The 21,072-nt window shown below is 46.6% G+C and overlaps 1 protein-coding gene across 1 annotated transcript; it reads right to left on the bottom strand.

Annotated features, from left to right (window-relative positions):
* Window positions 1-14,404: 14,404 nt before the first annotated feature.
* Window positions 14,405-21,031, bottom strand: Mtfp1 (mitochondrial fission process 1). The gene is made up of 4 exons (XM_004843451.4): window positions 19,383-21,031; window positions 18,565-18,692; window positions 17,957-18,189; window positions 14,405-16,953 (listed from the first exon to the last, which is right to left on the bottom strand). Exons 1-4 carry the CDS (start codon window positions 19,447-19,449, stop codon window positions 16,881-16,883), a joined length of 501 nt encoding a protein of 166 aa, XP_004843508.1. The 5' UTR covers window positions 19,450-21,031; the 3' UTR covers window positions 14,405-16,880.
* Window positions 21,032-21,072: the final 41 nt, after the last annotated feature.

The raw sequence follows: 21,072 nt of genomic DNA, 5'->3' as shown, positions 1-21,072 counted from the left end.
CACCTGTCATGTGGTGAGTACCGGTTATGTACCCAACACAATGTTAAGTGCTTTATGGACTTAGTTCATTTCATCCTCATACCATTCCCAAGGCCACTTATCATGGCCATTTTATAGATAAGAAAACTCAGGCTCAGAGAGATACAACCACTCACTTAGTGTCATATGGCTCTTAAATGGAAGATCCAGGGTTCCAGTTTTTTGTTCTTTATTTATTCTAAAGGTATTGCTCTGAATTGCCCTATAGTACCACCTCCTAAGACCCTACCTTTACCAAGGAGGAGACAAAGGGTGAGTTGATGGTCCTACCTCTTCCAGTAGAAGTGCCTGTGCCTTCCACTCCAATCCCTGTTTGTAGGTAGAGGAGATAATAGGCCTACTGGGCAACAATGCTTAAGTGGTTTGTCCAGAGAGACTCACAGCAGAGCTGGGCAGGGTTGTCCTATACCCAGCATCCTGTTCACCACTCACATGGCATCTGTGAAGCATGACCACCTGACACTCATCATGATGCTGGGTGATCAGGGGAAAGGAGAGGGATTCAGAATTTCTTTCTCAACTTCCTGCTGCAATTTGGGGACACTGAGATCTCAGCTTGACCCTAGGTCCTAACACAACTTTTGCCAAAAGGAGCCAGATTATCCCAGAGAATGGGGATGGATGGGAACCAAAGAAAGGCTTTCACTGGTGTCATGAGAGGCACCTTGGGGTCATGCTGAGGCTCAGCCAACCGGGTCTGAACCTGCCTTGGGAAGACTATGAAATCTGACTCAGAGGTCCATGTGGCAAACATTCAGCAGCTGTGAGCATTTTTCTGAGTGCATTTATGAGCACAGGATCTTACCACCATCTCTTAGAAGGGAAACTGAGTCCTCTCCCAAGGGCACTGGCCTTATTTCCTGCAGCCTATGGGTGGCAGAAATAGGACTGGAGCAAAGATGTCCACCCTGTCTTCATCCCCAGGGGTCTGTAGTGACTTGCCAGAACAGGACAAGACTCTCTCCCTCCTGAGCTGGGGAGCAAGGGGAGCTGCCAAAGAGGAGGAGGGGGAGGGGGAGGGCTGTCAGATTTCAGAAGGAAAAAGCAGTATTTGAGACATACTTAAAATTTACTCATTATCTGAAGTTAAAATTTAATGGAGTATCTGGCACCATAAATGAGGTCTGATGGAGAGAAGAGGGAAGGCAGAGAAGAAGGAAAGAGTGGAACAGGTTCACTCTTTTAGACTATGCTGGTTGCACCTGAAATTTGAGCCAAGCCTGTGGTGGGCTCCTTGGAAGAGGATGGCTCAGTGTCACTGGTACAGGGTGGAGGAAGAGGACGGTATTCCTCTCTTGCACACTGAGGCAGCAGGGTTGGAGGACAAGGATGTAGATCCTGTGTGTCTTGGTGGATAAGGAAGCTGTGAGCAGAGCTTTTGTGTACCATCATTTGTCAGGGCTCCTCCTTTGGAGCTGAGCAGGGGACTTGTTACCAGGAGACCAAGGCAGTGCTGGGAGCTCAAGGACAGGACTGGAGCTGAGATCCAAAGTGCCCCCTTGACATCCACTAATGGTCAGCATTGGTCAAAAGCTCCCACTCTGCACCCACCGAGCAGCCCTCCCTGGCTCTAGCCTCCCTCAGGGACCAGATGCTCAACTCCAGTTTCAAACATCCAGGAGTCAGCATGGGGTGGGGGGAAGAGACTTGATTTGTAGCTTTGGCCAGTACCCATTGTACTGCTATATTAATGTGTATATGTATAGCAAAAGTCACCAGGATGGGACAACACACTAAGATGTTAATTAACAATTACATGGGTGGCAGGATCATATCTTGCTAAAGGATCTGAATTTTCTAGAACGGTTCTGTATTTTTATTACATTTGTTTGGTAAAGGTGGTCAGGGAATAAGTTATTATAACCTAGTACATAAGCCCCTTCCAAAGGGGACTGACTCATGGCTGAGCCCACTCACACCAGGATTTCTTCATAGCCAATCCTACTGTGCCCCTGACTCATCATCTCCCCCTGTTCCCATCCCAGAGCTTATTCCCTTGGTGGATGCAATGCCACTCATCTGCCCACACAAGCCAAGAGCCCTCAGGTCTTCCCCAGCAGCCACCCTGACCTGGCATCAAACAAGGGTGGGATTAGCTGAGGCCCCAGCAGTCACAGAGAGAGATTTCCCACTTATTTGCAAGATGCAAGCTCCCAACAGTCCAGGCTGAAAGACACACCCAGTCAGAAAGTAGGGAGACAACAGGCTTCCCAGGTGAGAGAACCTAATCTAAGCTCCAGTTCCGGCATAGCTATCTTAGCTGTGTGACAGTGGATGGTCATCCACTTCTCCCCTTTGCCCAACTTCTGGGCCTCGGTCTCCAGCTGGCAGGACCCTGGTCATGACATCTAGGCCCATAAAATGGAAGGAATTTTCCCAGTGTCCCATAGTTTGAAACAGGGAGAATTCTCCTATATGAAGAAGTGTAAAAACTGGATTTCCAGCAGAATTCAAGGCTCTTGACTAACACTAGCAGTTTAGGGCCAGCAACGTTTGGCTCTCTCACTTTGTCCAGCAGATGATATGATCCTGAACAAGGAAGAACTTGGGACAGCCAGGCCTGGCTAACATTACGGCACATTTATCTTCCACCAATGGAGTGCCACAGGGAGAAAGTGAGGTCTGCCTGTGACTGTCACATTACCAGCCCATAACAGGCCCTGGAGTCAACTCTCCTCCTGGTTTTCACTTATCCATGAGCATTTTGTCACTGAAACACTGGTTTAGAACTGGGACAGACTGGAACCCTTGAGCAGCATCTGGAATAGGACTCTAATTAGGTTACACTTAAGGGTACAAAAATGTGTTTGCCTATGCATGAGATGTGCTTAAGAAGAGTGGGGGGTTGAGCATCTTCTACATAACAGCACATAATCCTATTTTATAAAACATAAACTTAACATATGCCCAAGTGTAGATGATTCTCTGGGTTTCAGGATTTTCTTTTCTAGGGCTGACTCACCAAAACAGCCCTGGGGGGGGAAAGAGGAAGAAGAAAGCCCCAGACTTCCAGGAGGGCCTGGGGCACTTCTGGAGTCCCTGTGCTCACCCACCACATCATCATGGAGCATGACGCCTTCATGCTGTACCACAGAGTCTCATCACATTACTAGGCCAGACTTGGGGCCTATAGACAAGCACCTGGGGGCCAGAGGAACCATCAGCTGGGAGTAGGAACCAGTTTCTTGGGAAGCCACAAGAGGCTCACACTATGGGACTCTCTTACTCCATAAAGCCGCATTCAGGAGTATCCGTCCCATTTCCAAAGTTCTGGCCAGATACAGTTCACTTGATCAAAGGGCAGATGTCACAAAGTCACCTGAGTGGCAAGATGCTAAGGTCACTGCAGCCTATCCTTTGCCAAACACTTGCACTGTTTGGGAGGTGTGTGGAGTGTCCAGACTCAAACAAGGTCACCAATGTCTACCTGTAGACATGACTACAACAACCAAGTGTAACCAAATAAGGAGGCAGACCTCCCCACACTGGCCCATGCCCGGGGGCCAGCCAGCCTAGATCCCAAAGGATCTGGGGCTGGGTTCCTACTTGTTAGCAGATCTCCGCCCTCCACCTCCTACCTCTGCAGCTGCATGGAGCCCTGACTGAAGAGAAGGTTGCATAGCCTCTGGAGCAGTGCAGATACGGGCTTTGGGTGCCCATGCAGTGGTCCACACACAGCTTCACAGCACAGCTTAATTTGGGCTGGATGCAGGCTTCTGGGGTTGACCATGAGCCTTCCACATTAGGAGGGCATCTTGTGTTCTCAGTGCGGGAAGAAGCAAAGGACTCCAGGGAGATAAGAGGCACTGGGAAGTAGGACTGAGTTTCAGAGAGCACCCAGCAGAGCGACCCCCAGGCCATTAGGAAGTGAGCCTCCTCCTGTTTATATCCCTGGGATGCCAAGTCCAGCTCCTGCCACAGTGTGGGCATAGCTGGTAGCTGTCCTTGAGGGGACTCACCAGGTGCATGGTTAGCAGGGCAAGGCAAGGTTCTAGGGCAGAAAGAAGAATGCTCCATTGCCTAGAATTTACCAAGCAGCAAGACCACAGTAATCAGCAGAAGCCCTTTTGGGGCAGCCACAATGAAAAGGAACATGGCCCACCACCCACAAGCCTCCTTAAATGGGCCCAGAGGGGACTGAGAAAGGGACAAGGCTCACTTGTATCCCACAGGTAAGCCTAAGGCATGGCTGAGCTGGGCCCAAGCCAAATACATTCAATCCAAATACGTCTATGTATGACACTAAGCACCACCTACCTGCAGGGGCTCCTGATTTAGGAAAGGGTCCTGTGTCCTCATCACTCACACGGGATTGACTAAGGCCAATGAGAGTTGATGCTGACTAAGGCTTATTTTGTGGGAATTTGATGCTTTCACCTGCCACAAGGTGATAGTAGTACAAAGTGGTCCATTGCAATGTTTGGGACATACTTCTACTAAAATGTTACTCACTGACAAAGAGTAAGGGGTGTAATGGTCCAGTTGTAGGAATGTGTTGTGGTGAGAAATGAGACTGCTGAACTCTGAAAAGAGAAATTGAAGAAGATATAAGAAAATGAAAAGACATCCCTGTTCCTGGATAGGAAGAACAAATATACTGACAATGGCCATACTTCCAAAACTGCTATATAGATTCAGTGCAATCCCAATTGAAATTCCAGCAGAATACTTCATAGACCTTTAGAAAACAATCCAAAAATTCATTTGGAACAAGAAGAAACCTAGAATAGCAAAAGCAATTCTAGGCAACAAAAACATGACAGGGAGTATCACAACTTGAAACTATGCTACAAACCTACTGTGATAAAAACAGCATGGTGCTGGCAAAGAAAGAGACCCGAAGATCAGTGGAATAGATTAGAAGATGCAGAAACAACTCCAGACACACTCAGCCACTTCATCTTTGACAAAGGAGTCAAACACCTTCACTAGAGGAAAGATAGCCTATTTAATAAATGGTGCTGGAAAAACTGGATTTCAACCTGCCAAAGATTAAAACTAGACCCATGTCTTTCACCATGTACTAAACTAAAATCGAAGTGGATCAATATTAAATATTAAATATTAAAACAGAAACACTAAACTCGCAGGAAGATAGGTTAGGTAGAACTCTTGACATTGGCATAGGAAAAGACTTTATGAACAAAACCTCAATAGCATGGGAACTAGCACAAAGAATCAACAGCTAGGATCTCATCTTATTAAAAAGCTTCTGCACTGCAAGAGAAACCAACAACGTAAAGAGACAACCCAAAATGTGGGAAAAATTTTTTACCAGCTGTTCCTCAAACAAAGGACTACCATCTAGAACATATAAAGAACTTTAAAAATCAGATCCCTCAGATTGAAAGGCCCAATTCATGCCAACTGGGGCTGGGGATTTAGCTCAGTGGTTCCGCCGCCTGCCTCACAAGCACAAGGTCCTGAGTTCAATTCTCCATACAAAAAAAAAAAGACCCAATTCAAAAATGGGCATCTGAAATGAACAGGCATTTCTCAGACAAAGAAATAAAAGCAGTAAATAAACATATGAAAAAATGTCCAACATCACTGGTCATTCAAGAGATGCAGATGAAAATAACACTGAGATTCCATCTTACTCTGAAAACAATGGTTGTTATCAAGAAACAAACCAACAACAAATGCTGGCAGGGTTGTGGAGAGAAAGGAATCCTTCTCCATTGTTGGTGGGAGTGCAGACTGGTGCAGCCACTGTGGAAATCAATATGGAGGTACCTCAAAAAACTAGAATTATAGGTCCCATTTGACCCAGCTAGTCCCCTATTGGGTATCTTCCCAAGGGAATTAAAAGAATCATACCACAGCAATATATGCACACCCATGTTTATGGCAACATAGTTTGTAATAACTAAAACTTGGAAACAGCCCAATTGCCTATCAACTGGTGACTGGATAAAGAAAAAAATTTTTTAAATAAAATGGAGTACTACTCATCCATAAAGAATGAGAAACTACAGAAATTTATAGCTAAATAGATGCACATTGAGGCCATACTCTTAAGTGAAATAAATAGGACACACACGTGTAAATACCAAATAGTTTCTCTGGTGTGAGAAACAAAGTATAAATGAGGATCAAAATAAATATATAAAAGAGGGGCCGGGGATTTAGCTCAGTGGTTCTGCTGCCTGCCTTGCAGGCACAGGGTCCTGAGTTCGATCCACGGTACCAAAAGTAAAATAAAATAAACCAATAAACAGAACTGAGGGTGTAGCTCAGTGATAGAACACTTTCATAGCATACATGAGGTTTTTGGTTCAATCCCTAGGATAATAACAATAACAATAATAATAATAATGGCCAATATTTGTAGAGCTCTGGCTGAATGCTTTTCCAGCCATTTCCCCTATAATCCACACAGCTGCTTCAGGTAATTAAGGAGAACTGTACATTAAGGAAACCAAGGCTCAGAGAGATCAGGTAACTTCCCAAGGTCATACAGCTTATGAGGCAACTGTCCCTGACTGTGAGGGTCATGGGCTGGAAGGCAGACAGCATGGAAGCCGACCTGGGCTGGGAGAGGTAGTGGGAGGCCGGGCCCGGTGTAAGCTTGGACCAGTGACTCCAACTCCAGGAAAGAAGGAACTAAGAATACCCATCTAATGACAAGTTCTAAAGATTAAATTAGCTACATCACATGAAGTATTTAGGACAGCACTTGGTGCCACTAGAAATAGTTCACTAACATGTTACCAGTGACCTGTTTGAACCAGCCAACATAGGCATGTTGGGAGGTGCTGTCCCCTTGTGGTGGTTGTGAGCATTACAGGAAGTTACAACTTTCCAGCCAGATTACCAATTACCGATTTCCAGCCCGTTCCAGAATAAAAGCTATGGCCAGTGATTTACCTCAGTGGTTTCGCCGCCTGCTGCGCAAGCACAAGGACCCGAGTTCGATCCCCAGCACCAAAAAAAAAAACAAAACAAAACACCCCAGAATAAAAGCTACAAGGCAGACATCTCTCTCCCCTCTACCCAAGCAGCTCTGCTTTCGTGCAAGGGGTCACCTCAGCATCTGCCACATCCCATATGGTTCTCCTGTCTCCCTACCCATCAGAGGGGATATTTCAAGTTAACACAAAACTGACCATCACTAAGAATTGTCTCCCATCCCCTCCCTGGGAAGAGGCTGGCTGGAAAGAGTTCCTACCTCTACAGGGCCGCTGTATTTGCAGGAGACATTTCAGCTCCACAGATGCCCCTATAGTAGGGTTGCCAGATGAAATATAGGTATGTCCAGTTTAATATAAATATATCCCGTGCAATGTTAGGGACATACTTTTACTAAAACATTACTCATTGTTTATCTGAAATTCAAATTTAATTGCACTTCTTATTTTATTTGCTAAATCCAGGGGGTTTGGAGAAAAGGTAGAGGGCTGCCTGGAAGTGGGCAAACAACTGTTTAGTGCCATGGGCTTTGGGCATCTCATGGTGGTATCTTTGGCTATCAAACTGGTGGATGGAGTCTCTGTTGTTATCTCACTTCTCTGCAAGGCCACTGGAGCTCCTGCTGGCTGAAAGGTGCAGGGCTGATGTGTGCAGGGTCCTGGAGGTGAGCTGGGCCCTGGCCATCAAAGTTCATAGAAGGAGGAGCCCAGAGGAGACTCCTGAGCCAGCCCTATGGGGCCTGAGCCTCAGAGGTGGAGCCTGACTTCTCTGGCCATGTGATGCTCTCAGTGGACTACCTACCTGCATCTTTCCCTGCAGATGTCTGGGGTTTACCATCAGTGCTATCAAGCTTCTGTGGGGTGGGCCTTGCCCTCTTTCTACAAGCTTCCTGCTGCACTGGCCCCTCTGGGAGGGGAGCTTGCTGGCCAGGTCCCACCTGAGCTGAAGCTGCCTGAGATGTGACGGGAGCCTCCACCTGACTATCACAAGAGCCTCCAAAAAAAAAAGCCTCCCATGAGGACCCTCAGGAGTTCTGGAGAGAAGAAAATGACTAGGAAACTGTCCATCACCTCATCCCAGGATGAAGGAACAGCCTGTTTTCCTTCTGGTATCCCTACAGCTACTGAGTGATCTTAGCAGCCATCAGCTCAAAGAAACTGAGAGGTGAGACACAGGGCTGCAGCAGACCTTGGTCCCTCTCTTCAGCTCTGCTGTGAGCCACAAGGCAGGTCCCACTGAGACTGCAGCCTGGGGGCAGCCACGTGGGCCAACCCCATCACAGTGAGGCAGCCTGCATTGGTGGGGGCCTCAGCACCAAATGGGTGGTCAATTGGTGAGACAGGATGAGAGTTCTGGTGTTATTAAACTTTTTTTTTTTCAGTACCAGGGATCAAACTCAGAACCTTGCGCTTGGCATTATGACTCTGCTCTGGAAACCTCAGGCAAGCTTTTGGTTAGACCATAGAAGACCCTTCAGCCTCTGAGCCTCCTTAGAGTAAAGAAGAGTAACCGGGGGAGGAAAAGGGAGGGAAGGGAGAGTAAAAAGAATCAAGATGTGTTATGCAACTTTACCAACTCCCCATGATGAACGTAATCATTATGTACTGCAAACGTGTACTAATAAAAATATTTTAAATTTTTACAAATTTAAAAAAGAAGAGCAACTACACTCACTGTCGATTGTTAATAAATGCTTCTCTTTGTCACCTGCCTGCCACAGGATGCATTGGGGCTTCCATTTTTCTGTTTAATCCTCCCAATAACCTTCCTCAAATTCCTATGCAATAGATGCAATCAGCCCCACTTTATAGAGGAGGACACTAGGGTTTGAGGTCACATAAGCACATTTGAGCCCCACTACCATTGTCTCTTGGTATCTAAGTAAGATTGGTTTCAGGGCAATGCTCACCAGCCCTCAGGATACCCAAATCTGCAGATATTCAAATGTCTGGTGTAAAATGCCATAGTGTTTGCATAGAACCCATATACACTTTCCTGTGTACTTTATTTATTTATTTATTTATTTATTTTGGTACCAGGGATCGAACTCAGGACCTTGCACTTGTGAGGCAGGAGGTGGAACCACTGAGCTAAATCCCTGGCCCTCTCCTGTGTACTTTAAATCATCTCTAGATGACTTATAATACCCTGTCAACATAAATGCTATGTGAGTAGTTGTTATACTGTATCATTCAGGGAAAAATTACAAGGAAAAATGTCCATACATGTTCAGTACAGATCTGATATTTTTCCCAAGTATTTTCCATCTGTGGTCGGTTGAGTTTCCTGATGTAGAATCTGTGGGTACAGAGTAATAACAGTATCCTGTGTCCTTTCCCACGTGAACAACACAGGATGGGAACCATCACCTGGACTCCCCCCTGTCCCTGCTGTCACACTGCCTGTCTTCCCAGGCTCTAACTAGCTTCTGCCTCTCATACCAGAAAGCCACCTCAGCTCACCAATGCTGCTGATGTCAGGGACCCTGTTCATGATGGTGTCGATGTCTGTCCTGAGCATCGGCATCGGCGTTGTCACCCACTGCCGCTGGCTCAGGGGCCAGCTGCAGGACCCAGGGGAACAGCAGGGTTTGAGGAGACCCCTGAACTTACTACCAGAGTTTTCCAATAAAGAGAGATTCATTCACTCAGGACTTTGGCTCTCATGACCTAAGGCAAGGCCTTGAGAATGAGGCCCACAGCACAGGGCCTCCTGTGAGGGGACAGGGCCTGTGTGGGCCAACTGGATTCAGACCAGAGTAGAGGGTGACAGGTATGCATTGTCCTCAAACCTGTGGCTGCCTAGAGGATGGTGGGATCATGGCCCCTCTTCCTCTGTCCATTAATGATTGATGAAGGGTGCAGAGGCCTCCTAGGGCAGAAGTTGTCTCTTGTTTCCTGGTACTGGAATTGCACCCAGGGCCTCATACATTCCATCCAAGTGCTCTACCACTGAGCTATTTTATTTTGAGACAGTCTTGCTAAGTTGCCATTGGGGTTTATATCTAGGTGCACCCCACCTAGAGCCTCATGCACCCATGGGCAGGCCCCCAAATTTTTATTGTTTATTAGTACATATTTGTGGTACATAACGATTACATTCCTCCTGGGGACTTGGAACATGTACTTAACACACTGAATTCTTTTTTAATCCCTTTCCCTTCCCCTCCCTCTCCTCTTTCCCTCTTTTCCCCCCGTCTCTAGGTCCCCCTCCCATTTGCAAAAGATCTGTCTCCCTACTTTCTATCATCCACCTTTTATTTTGCTCTTTATATTTTGGTTTTCTCATATAAGAAAAGCCATGCAATTTTTTTTTTCATTTCAAAACTTTCTCACTTATTTTTTTGGTACCAGGGATCGAATTCAGGACCTTGCACTTGCGAGACAGGCATGGTGGCACTGAGCTAAATCCCCGGCCCTCTCACTTTTATTTAGGATCTTTAACAACAGTGAAGAATTTGTAAAATGTCATTAAATTCTATTTGCTATACAATAGCCATCTATTTCCAAATAGGGTATACATTCCATTTGCACAGTAACCATTTAAATATGTAAATTAGCTTTAATTGCTACTATAAGATTTTGAGAAAATAACAAAACATCCTTGCAATAAAAATGACAGTGTAGCTTAAATAGCTTATAGGGTTTGAAAAATGCCTCCTGAAAGAAATGACAGTGGTCATAAATAGACACCTAGGAAGGAACATCACACCACTAGAAGACATGCACTTCTTCCATGTCAGACTGCCACCACTTAATGATGACTTATGATATATAAGAAAATACAGTATAGCCCAGCCCAAGCATGCCTTTTTTAAAGTCCATGCTCCTTCTGTTTATAAAATCTTATTTAATGATCAGAAACTCTTGGTTGTCACTCTTCAGGTTACAACAGTCTTCCTTCTGAACTGCTACTCACTTTTTATATAATAAGCAATAGAAAAACCAAAGAAATTATGCTAATCTTAGTTCTTGCCTTTGACACTATAAAATGTGAACCTTTTTAAAAAATGAAACAAATACATCCAAAGCTCAGTACATTCAAATGAGCTGAGTTCCTTGGAGGTAGTCACCTTGGAAGGCCACAGTTCACTGTCTTAACTACACTGCCACTGCACAAAACACTTTTCAAATTCTTTTGGGGTTGCCCTCAAAGCCAAGTGTGTACTTTCTGCATTACCTCAAAGTTAGATTTAATTTTTGGAAACTATCACTTGGTGCCAAATAATGGTAACTAAAAACAAATTTGGCAATGCTGTTTTTTAAAAACAATGTATAATCAAAAAGTTAAAAATGAGAAATTAGAGACATTTATAGCTAAATGGATGTACATTGAGGTGATACTCTTAAGTGAAATAAATAGGACACACATGTGTAAATACCAAACAGTTTCTCTGGTGTGAGAAACTGAAAGTGTAAATAAGGACTAAAAGGTATAATAGATAATGTGAAATAGGAAGAAAAGGGCCAAAGGGGAAGGGGAAGTGGGAGGGGTAGGGGAAAGGAAAGAAGGGAATGGAATTAATATGAAAAAATGAAAAAATGGAAACAAAGTCTTTGTAAATAGGGAGGGATGGAGGAGTTGAATGGGGAAAAAATAAGAGCCAAGAGATTATGTAAAGGTGCAAATTTCCAATGATGAGTGTCATTATATTGCATACCTAAAATGTACTAATAAAATTAATTTTTAAAAAATACAGTATTTTGGGCTGGGGATTTAGCTCAATGGTTCCGCCACTTGCCTCACAAGAGCAAGGTCCTGAGCTCAATCCCCAGTACCAAAAAAAAAAGAAAAGAAAAAAGAAAATACAGTATGCTCTTCAGAAGGAATGAAATGAAACCTCTCCTGAAGTCCTGAAGAGCTTTTCAGAGAATATAACCTTAAAATGGGCAAAAATCATTTATATGACACACTAAAGGATTCCCCTGCTGGGGATGTTGCTCAGTGGTAGCTTAGTGGCACCAAGCCTGCCTCACAAGCCAAGGTCCTGAGTTCGATCCCAGTACCAAAAAAAAACCCCAAAACAAACAAACAAACAAACAAAAAGGATTCCCCTATATTACAATACCCTGTTCAACTGTAAATACAAATAAAATATAAACACACTTGCAAAACTGATTCTCTCAATCAAACATTTCTTTATCACCACACTCAGCTACTAGTGGCATTTGGATGCAGAGGTTTAACTCATGCCAATCTGGATAAGCCAAGGCAGAGACTCTGACTTGGGGACTTAATGACCATCCCTCCCAGTGGGCTGCTATCATTGCTGCTACTTCCAGATGCCATTTTATCCTGAGACTGCTGCACATCATTGGTGAGTATTGGATGGTCCTTCACTGATGAAGCTAGAGCAGCTTCTAAGCCTCTGTGGAAGATCTTGTGATCTAAAGCCACTCTTTTTTAGGGGTTTTCTCTTAGTAGGATAGTTTGTCTTGTTTTAACTCTTTTGGTGTTATTCTGGATTTCTTGCTTAAAGGTACAGTTGCAGAAATAAAATCATCATTGCCATCAGAATCCTCAAACTGTGAATAATTGACTGGTTTCTTATTTCTGTGACCTCACAGGGCATGCCATGGTCCTCATCGAGAGTGTGAATCTGCAGCTCTCAAGCTCTCCTCTGCAGCAGTTGAAGCCATGCAATATTTAAGTGTGTGTGTCTGATTTATTTCACTTAACATTATATTCTCATTTTCCTACAGATGACTTAAGTTTCTCCTTCTTTACGGCAGGAGTGCTTCTTTGTACATAAATATTGCATTCTCTTTATCCATTCATCTGTTGATGGACATATAGGCCTCTTCCAAGATTTAGCTATTATGAACTGTGCTGCTGTAACCATGAGTAGGCAGGGCTTTTGAAAGGTGATTGAATTGTGGGGACTCTATAGCAAAATGTGATGTTAGGAGGTAGGGCCCAGTTAGAAGAGAGGGCTTACTGGGGTTGTGACCTGGAAGGGTCTATCTCCCTGCATGGTTCCTCCCTCTGCCATCTGTTTCCTGGTGGCCATGACATGAGCAGTTTTCCTCCTCAGCAGGCCCTTCCCTCATGCTGCTTATGTCCTGAAGCCAGCTAGCTATGGATCAAAACCTCTAAAAAGCATGAGCCAAAATAAACCTCTCTTCCTTTAATTTATTGGTGTTTGCTATGGACAGTTGCCCAGGCTGACCTTGAACTTGCAATCCTCCTGCCTCAACTTCCCAAGTAGCCAGGATTACAGTTGTGCACCACCATGACCAGCCACAGGTTGTGTTTGATTTACTTGCACTCCTCTTGCCTGTGGTCTAGTGAGTGGCATGTGGACAAATTGGTAGGGGCCAGAGCCAATTGTTAGCTTGCCAGGAATTTTGTGAGCTGGTTGTCAAACATAGCCATTATTAAAAATTAAATATTAACAAAAAGAAATGAGGGCCAGTTGTGGTGGCACATGCCTGTAATCCCAGCACTTTGGAGGCTGAGACAGGAGAATTGCTGCAAGTTCAAGCCCAGCCTGGGCTTCATAGGGAGTTCAAGACCAGCAAGAATTACAGACCGAGACCCTGGGTCAGAAAAATAAGTAAATAAATAAATAAATGATATAAACTTTGATTTAAAGAGATATCACTCACTTAACAACCAAGTTATGTTCCTATGACTAAACTGTTAAGTAAATTGGTCACTAAACAAGGAATTGCATATAGTAGGTACATTACAACATTCAGAACAAGGAAATGGTAGAAGTGGTCAAGTGAAATTCCAACTTGATCACTTTGCTTGTTTTTTGTTTTGTTTTGTTTGATTTGGTTTGGGTTTTTTTGGTACTGGGGATTGAACTCAGGACCTTGTGTTTGTGAGGCAGGCAGCAGCACCACTGAGCTAAATCCCTGGCCCTTTGTTTGTTTTTACTTTGCTTCTATTTGCACAACTCTTACATGCAGTACTGCAATGTATAAACATAAAACTACAGCACTGTACTGTACAGTACAGTCAGCAAACATTACAGTACTATATAAACACGGTGTGCTGTACAAAAAGACACTGAAGCTCTATAAACAAGATGTACAAACTGTGCCAAAAAAAGAGGGGTCTTAGGCTCACTTTGGCAGCACATATATGGCCCAAAAAAGGGTCTTAAGTCTGAGCAGTGGGTCCTTAAGTCCAAACAGCTGTTAAACACGCAAGTCATTAAATAAGGGATATCTGTATATTATATTATAAACATAGGGGCTGGGGATTTAGCTCAGTGGTTTCGCCGCCTGCTGCGCAAGCGCAAGGACCTGAGTTCGATCCCCTGTACCAAAAAAGAAAAACATAGTAAATACTCAAATGCTGCTTCCAAATTACCTGGCTACACTTTACTATTATCTATACTCTTGAAGTTATTTATATTTATAGCAACCACCCCACATCCACAGTTTTAGTTACCCATGGTCAACTATGGTCCAAAAATATTAAACAGAAAATTCCAGAAATAAACAATTCATTTTTTTATTGTTGTTGTTGTTGGTAGTGGTACAGGAGGTTGAACACAGGGCCTTCACAGTAAGCTGCATCTCCAACTCTTTTTATTTTTTTTTTTATTTGGAGACGGGGGTCTTGTTATGACACTAAACTGCTCAGGCTGGGCTGGAACTTGTGATCCTCCTGCCTCAGTCTTTCAGAGTGCTGGATTACAGGCATGTGCTACCATGCCTGACTCTAAAGCTATATGGTGGTGGTGGGTTTTGTTTTTGGTTGGGGGAGTTGTTTTGTTTTGTTTTTGGTACCAGGAATAAGGATTGAACGCAAAGCCTTCACTGAGCTACATCCCAGCTAATTCATAGTTTTAAATAACTTTTATCATAATATGTATAATTGTTCTAATCCATTGTTATTATAGTTATTGTTGTTAACCTCTTTCTATGCCTAATTTATAAATTAAACTTGATCACATGTAATATGCACAGGAAAGAACATAGTATATGTAGGGTTTGGCACCATCTGCAATTTGAAGCATCCTCCAAAGTATCCCCTTGTTTGGCACCTGCTGCACAAGCACAAGGACCTGAGCTGGATCCCCAGTAACAAAACATCAACAACAACAACAAAGTATCCCCTTGAATAAGGGGGCCCTACTCTACTACCTCTACTGGGAACGTTATAGTGTGCCACTGGGCATCATGTCCCAGCTATGTTCAGTAGCTTCATGTGCGTGGCTTGAAAAAGGCCTTGTCAGGAGCAATTACACCGGCTTGACAAGTCAAATTCCCCTGCCCCAGGAAGCCCGTGGTTAAACATTTACCACCACCCCACTGCCCTAGCTCTCCTGCTAATGCAGGAGGTAGGTAGATGTAGCACCATCTCTGTTCCATACCCAAACTCTAAGGATCAGAGAACCCAAGTGACCTGGCAGAGGCCTCAAAGCATACAGACTTAAGCCTGGTCTGCTCTTCCTTCCCTCAAAGCAACCAGCTAAGGAGACAGTGGTTTTGGCTATGACCCTTGCCTGGCTGGAGCCCTCCCTCTGGATTTCTTCCCACTTCTTTGGCTGCTGCCCCAGCACTGGGTGCTTGGGCTCAGGCCCTCCTCTCTTCTCTAGCTGATCCCATTCATTCCTGTTCCTTCTGTTCCCAGTGTTCTCCCACCATATCTCCCATCTGTGCCTCAGGCCTGGACCATGGCAGCAGCCAGTAGATTGTCCCTTGCTATGGTTTGTGTGTGTCCCCCAAATTCCAGTGTCTGAGCTTAACTCCTCAATGCCGCAGGGTTGGGAGGTGGGGCCTAGTGGGAGGTGTCTGGGTCATGGAGGCAGAACCCTTGTGAATGAACAAATGAATGCATGAATGCCTTTCTCATGAGAATGGAGCCCCCTTTTCTGGCCTCTACACACACTCAATTCCATGTTCTGTCATGAGTTGAAGAGGCTTCAGGCCCTCGCCCAAAGCTGCAAAGATGCTGGTGCCATGCTCTTGGACTTTCCAGCCTCCAGAACCATGAGCCCAAATAAACCTTTATTCATAATAAATTATCCACTCAAGTCTTTTGTGATAGCAACAGAAAACAGACTAAGATATCCCTCTCCAATCTTTGCTATCTGGCCAACTACTTCTTAACCAGCCCAACGCAGTCGAATCTTCCCCTTGGCCCACAGGGCGGCTGGTGATCTGGAGGACACCCTACTCACCTCCTCACCTAATCCCTTATTTCACCCCTTCTGTTCATTTTGGTTCCTTGGATCTGATGTTTCTCTCGACTGGATCTGTTCATACACTGGTCCCTCCTTGGGATACTTTTCCTTGCTTTCCCCTACCTGTTCCTGCAGGCCCAGAAAGCCCTCCCCTGACTACAGTCCACTCCTCTCGAAGTTTACCTCCTCCAAGAGAATCCCTGCTCCTACCACCACATCCCTGTTCCTCCCCCCATAGAGAAGAAGAAAACTCAACTTCTTAGGGGTTTATTGGCCTGGCCAGCACCTGGCTCAGGACTGTCCTGCCTTTAAGCCAGGCCCCAGCAGCCCATGCACCAGGGATGGGCTGGCTAGAGAATCTGTCTTGAGGTTTCCAGCTGCTGTACTTGTTTCTCCCTGAGTATCTGCGGTCATCCATCCATGCTGCCATGAAGTGACTCAGCTGAGTAGCTGGGCATCCTGGTAACCAGCTTGCCAAGCAATACTGGGCATTTTCCTTAGCCCTCCCTGGGTCTCAGTGGGCTTATCCTCCATGGGAGGATTAACTTTGTCAGCAAAAGACAGAGGCAGACCCACCCAAGTCCACTCTGCTTTCAGTACAATAGATTCTATGGAAGTTGATGCAGTCAGGTCCTGCTATAGCTACTGCTCCTTGAGATCTTTATCTCTAAGCTTCTGTCCAGCTCACATCCACTCAGGTGCCAGGGCCAAGGACTCCGGGAAGCCAGACATCCACACTCCCTGGCACAAGGGGGCCAACCCAGGGACCAAGCACCAGGTAGAGTCAGGAGGAGCTGGGCTTCCCCTCTGATGGGTAGAGCTTGCGCAGGCTGGAGTCCAGGAGGAAGTCCACTGACCTATAAAGAGGATACAAGTAGTGAGCAGGTAGCCAGGGGTGCTTATGAGGGATTAGAAGGCAGGAGACCAGGGATAGGAGAGGGACTCCGGGCTACAGGGCACAAATGACATCAGGTGGAGATCTATCTCATCAGGCTCCTCCCACTCTGGACTACTTGGCAAAGCCACACTCAAATCTCCAGAACAATAGCCATCTTCCTTTTCTTTATCCAGTAGAGGAAACTAAGGCAAAAACAGGGTAAAGGACTTGTTCTAGGCCTCGGGGGGAAGTTATGTTCCCCCAGAAAAAGCCTCCACTTACCACTCTATATTGGTCTAGTTGGATCAACACTCATCACTAGTTCTAAGAGCAAGCATAATGACTCAAGCCTGACCAATCAGAAAAGGAAAAATGGCTCAGAGGTGGCCATCTACTCTTGATGAACCAATAACAGCCTCCATCAGGCTTTTTGCTATTACTATTAAAAAGCTTCTGCAGGAATTGGTATGGTGGTGGGATGGAAGCTGGGAGCTATCTCTACTCCCTCAAGGGAAAAGTGAGTGAAGCAAGGAGTACATTGGGGTGTACAGGAGAGCAGGATGGGGAGACCCAGATCCCCATGACATCATTTGAGTACCTAGATTTAAGCATGCCTGAGAGTAATCAACCCTAGGCTTTATTCCTCTCACTTAACTGTTCAGTTTGAATTGTGCTTCTGTCACCAATACCTCCCCGAAACCCACCACACTAGGATGGTAACTGTTTTTGCCTGCCTCTGGTTGTTGTGTAACACCAGACTTTCTGGAAACTCACTTGTCCTGTGTCCCATACCCTCAAGGCTTCCCTCCTCCTTTATTGCCAAAGTGCCTGCTGGATGATATGAAAAGGTCACAGACTATCCTTTCTATCTCAGGAGCCCCGAGTCCCAGTCCTGCTTCTGCTGTCATTATCCTGTGCCACACACCTCTTAGAGCCTGACTACCTGTAGAGTAGGTGATCCCTGAGGCTAGGAGGGCACCCACCTGTCAATGGGGTGGATGATGATGGGAATGGCCAGGAGCCCAAGTGTGGTGGTGGTCCACTTGCAGACAGCCACAGGCCAGCGGGTGGCAGTGCCCAGGACATAGAGAGAGGTAGCACATATACGGTTGATAGTGAAGCCTGGAATGGCCACGGAGGCCAGAGCCTGCCACATGAAGGTGTCCACCACAGCTACAGTCACCCTGGTGCTGCGACTGGCTTCGGGGCTTGACACCTGGTGGGGACAGACACTTAATGCAGCGGAGGAAGAGGCAGGAAATTCTGTGGACAAGATCATGAAACCGGACAAGGCAGGGGGAAGTGGCCAATGGGGAGGGGACATTAGGGCAGAAGGAACTGCCCCAGTTTTGGGTTCTGAACTGTACCGTTCAAGGCTGCAGGAGGGACACTGTACACATTCAGGAGTGGGGCACAGATTACCACTTCCAGGAAGGGGTGGAGATGTGGAAGTGCACTGTCCCACAAACTAGAGTATGGAGTCCACTGGGGCGAGGTTGTGGGGATGTGACTGTCCCACAGGGACTTTGGCACATGGTAAGGCTGAAGACATGAGCTGGAGTGGGGGCTGGGAAGGTAAACTAACACTCACCTCTCTAGCCTTCTTGCCTTTGTCAATGGCATCGGCCAACACATAGGAGCTGGACACACCGTAGCTCAGCCACACCACAGCCCTTGGCACCAGGGAACGGAAAGCCTCCCCCACCTCATTGGCATACCCTGGAGGAAGGGGACATTTCTCAGGTCTATGGTCTTTTCCACAACAGGGCGCTAGAGAGAAAACTGGTTCTCATCCTAGACTGCTAAATTGCATCTGCATGATCTCAGCCAAGTGATTTACCTTTCTGAGCCTGGGTTTCCGGGCTGTAAACTAAGATGACAGCCTCCTCGACTCCAGGGCCATAAGTGGGAGGGCTGAGCAAACAGTCACCATTATCATGGCTCCCTGGTTGTATTTCCTAGCCTTGGTTCTGGGAGCCTGAACTCAGGTCAGCCAGAGATTGACTCGGGGCATCTTCACTGACCAGACACTCCCCATGTGCCAGGTGTTTTTGTGCCTTATCTCACCCCACCTTACTACCACCACCCAAGGAGGAAGACCATCCTGTTCAGCCCTGTTTGTTGAGAAGGAAACAGGCTCACACAGAGCCAGGGAGCGGCAGGACTGCATCGTGAGTTCATCCTTGGAGAACTGGCCAGCCGAGACCCCGGGGCAGAGGTGAACCCATGAAAGTTGTATGACCTTGGGCAAGTCCCTAGCCCTGTCCTTAGCCCAGCCAGCCCTGACCCAGGCAGAATGAGAACCAAGACCCTCGCTCATCTCCAGGCCCTGGGGCAGGCATCTGGCGACCCCTGCTCCTCCCCCTCCCACCACCACATGGGTCGCCGCGCCAGTCACCCCGCACTCACCCAGGTATCGCACCCACGTGTCCCGGTAGAGGTCGCGCTCGGCGCCACGCAGCTGCGGCTCTGACATGACGCTCCCGCCTCGGCCGGGCCACTGCAGCTAGCACTGCTTCTGCCAACCCCTTCACCACCACTACGGTCGGCCAGGGCTGGACCCGCCGCAGGGCTCGATCTGAAGGACGGCGGGGGCAATCTCCGCCGGAAGGGAGTGTCTGCAAATTGCCTCGCTCACCCAAGCCCCTCTCCCAGCAGGCTTGGGTTTTACCAATTGTCTAGTTTTCCCTGAGTAGTTGAAGCAAACCTTTCCCTGGACTGACTGTAATTTGGGGAGCCAAACAGGCCGGTACTCATAGCGAAGTGTCCTGGGGCCAAAATCTACTTCTCTAAGCTTCACTTTGTTCTTGTGTAAAATGGGGGGAGGGGGCCGCTAATATCCACTCTCTGGGATGATCTCGAAGATTAATTATAAGTCATCAAAGCTTATTTTCCTAAACCCTCCCACCAGCGTGGGACCCCGTTTTATAGAAGAGGTAATAGAGGCACAGAGAAGGTGGGTCACTTGCCCAAGGTCACACAACCTTCGTGGGCTCAGCTCTCCTCTGGAGGTCTCTGCTGGTCAGTTCTCCCAGGACAGAAGCCTCTAAGTGATGACGCTGGGACTTGAATCTAGACTATGTGACTTTAGATCACCTGCTCTTAAGGAGACTAAATAAATGAAGCTGGAGTATGATGGTAAGGGCCCGAGAGAGGTGGGTGCCCGACTCAGCAGGTGACACGTTTGTCTCTCCAGCACCCGCATCTAAATGAATCAGCATAACCCCGGACTGAACCTCTTGGGAGGACACTGAATGAATAAATGAATGAATGACGCACAGGAGACAAGACTCCAGAGAAATGAGCAGAACGCAGGGGTCCTGGGGTTAGTGACTGCAACAGGGGGGACCAGCAATGAGAGCATTTCCCTACAACTTGGTGAACCCTTTGGGGCATCAGTGAGAGCACGGCGCGGTCACTGGAGTCAGTCAGTCCTGGACTCAGATCTAGATTGTGCCGCCTATTTGACGTTAGCCTCCCCAATCCCGTTTCCAGGTGTGTAAAAACTGAGAATAACCAACATTTACTGAGCGCTGACTTGTACCAGGCTCTTGTAAGCGCTTTGCACTTATTATCCCTTCAATTTTTGCAACAACCAAAGGCAGTAAGCACGAATTTTGGGTGGTACTTGGTAGAAATTCATTAAGAATTCATTTTTAACATCATAAAAAAAATAGTAAAATGAATACCAACTTCCTGTTGAAGTCAGATTTCAACCCTAGGCTCCTGGGTCCCTGTAGGGTCTTGTGGGGGCCGTCTGTGGGTCAGCGGTTACCTCGAGGGGACTGGGCTCGGTGGGGGAGGGGGAGAACCAGAACGGTCCTCAGCCCCGAAACACCGGCAGTGGCGGTACGGAATTAGAAGACGGTCCCTAACACCACGTGATCCCCGCTCCTCCGCCTCCCTTCTACTTTGGGCTCCCCGCGGTAGAGCCAGAGCTCACCGCGACACACACGTGCTGCTGCGCTCGAACTACCGCCGGGTATGGAAGAGCCGAGTGGGGCGGGGCCTCCGCCCTCACCGTGAAGGCGGTCAAAGGCACGTTTCAAGGCCTGAGCAAAGATGGCGGACGACAACCTACGAACTGGTCCAATCGGGA

The sequence above is a fragment of the Heterocephalus glaber genome, unplaced genomic scaffold (genome assembly GCF_053883595.1).
Source record: "Heterocephalus glaber isolate CG9 unplaced genomic scaffold, H.glaber_assembly_v1.0 deba00001687, whole genome shotgun sequence".
Lineage (NCBI taxonomy): Eukaryota > Metazoa > Chordata > Mammalia > Rodentia > Bathyergidae > Heterocephalus > Heterocephalus glaber.
This window is presented reverse-complemented; position numbering and strand designations above follow the sequence as displayed.

Excerpts from the sequence above, each read along its gene's own strand:
- Mtfp1 (XM_004843451.4), bottom strand. The coding sequence starts at position 19,449 with ATGTCAGAGCCGCAGCTGCGTGGCGCCGAGCGCGACCTCTACCGGGAC. Across the intron at positions 18,693-19,382 it reads CACGTGGGTGCGATACCTGG|GGTATGCCAATGAGGTGGGG; the intron begins GTGAGTGCGGGG and ends CCCTTCCTCCAG. Across the intron at positions 18,190-18,564 it reads AAGGCAAGAAGGCTAGAGAG|GTGTCAAGCCCCGAAGCCAG; the intron begins GTGAGTGTTAGT and ends TGTCCCCACCAG.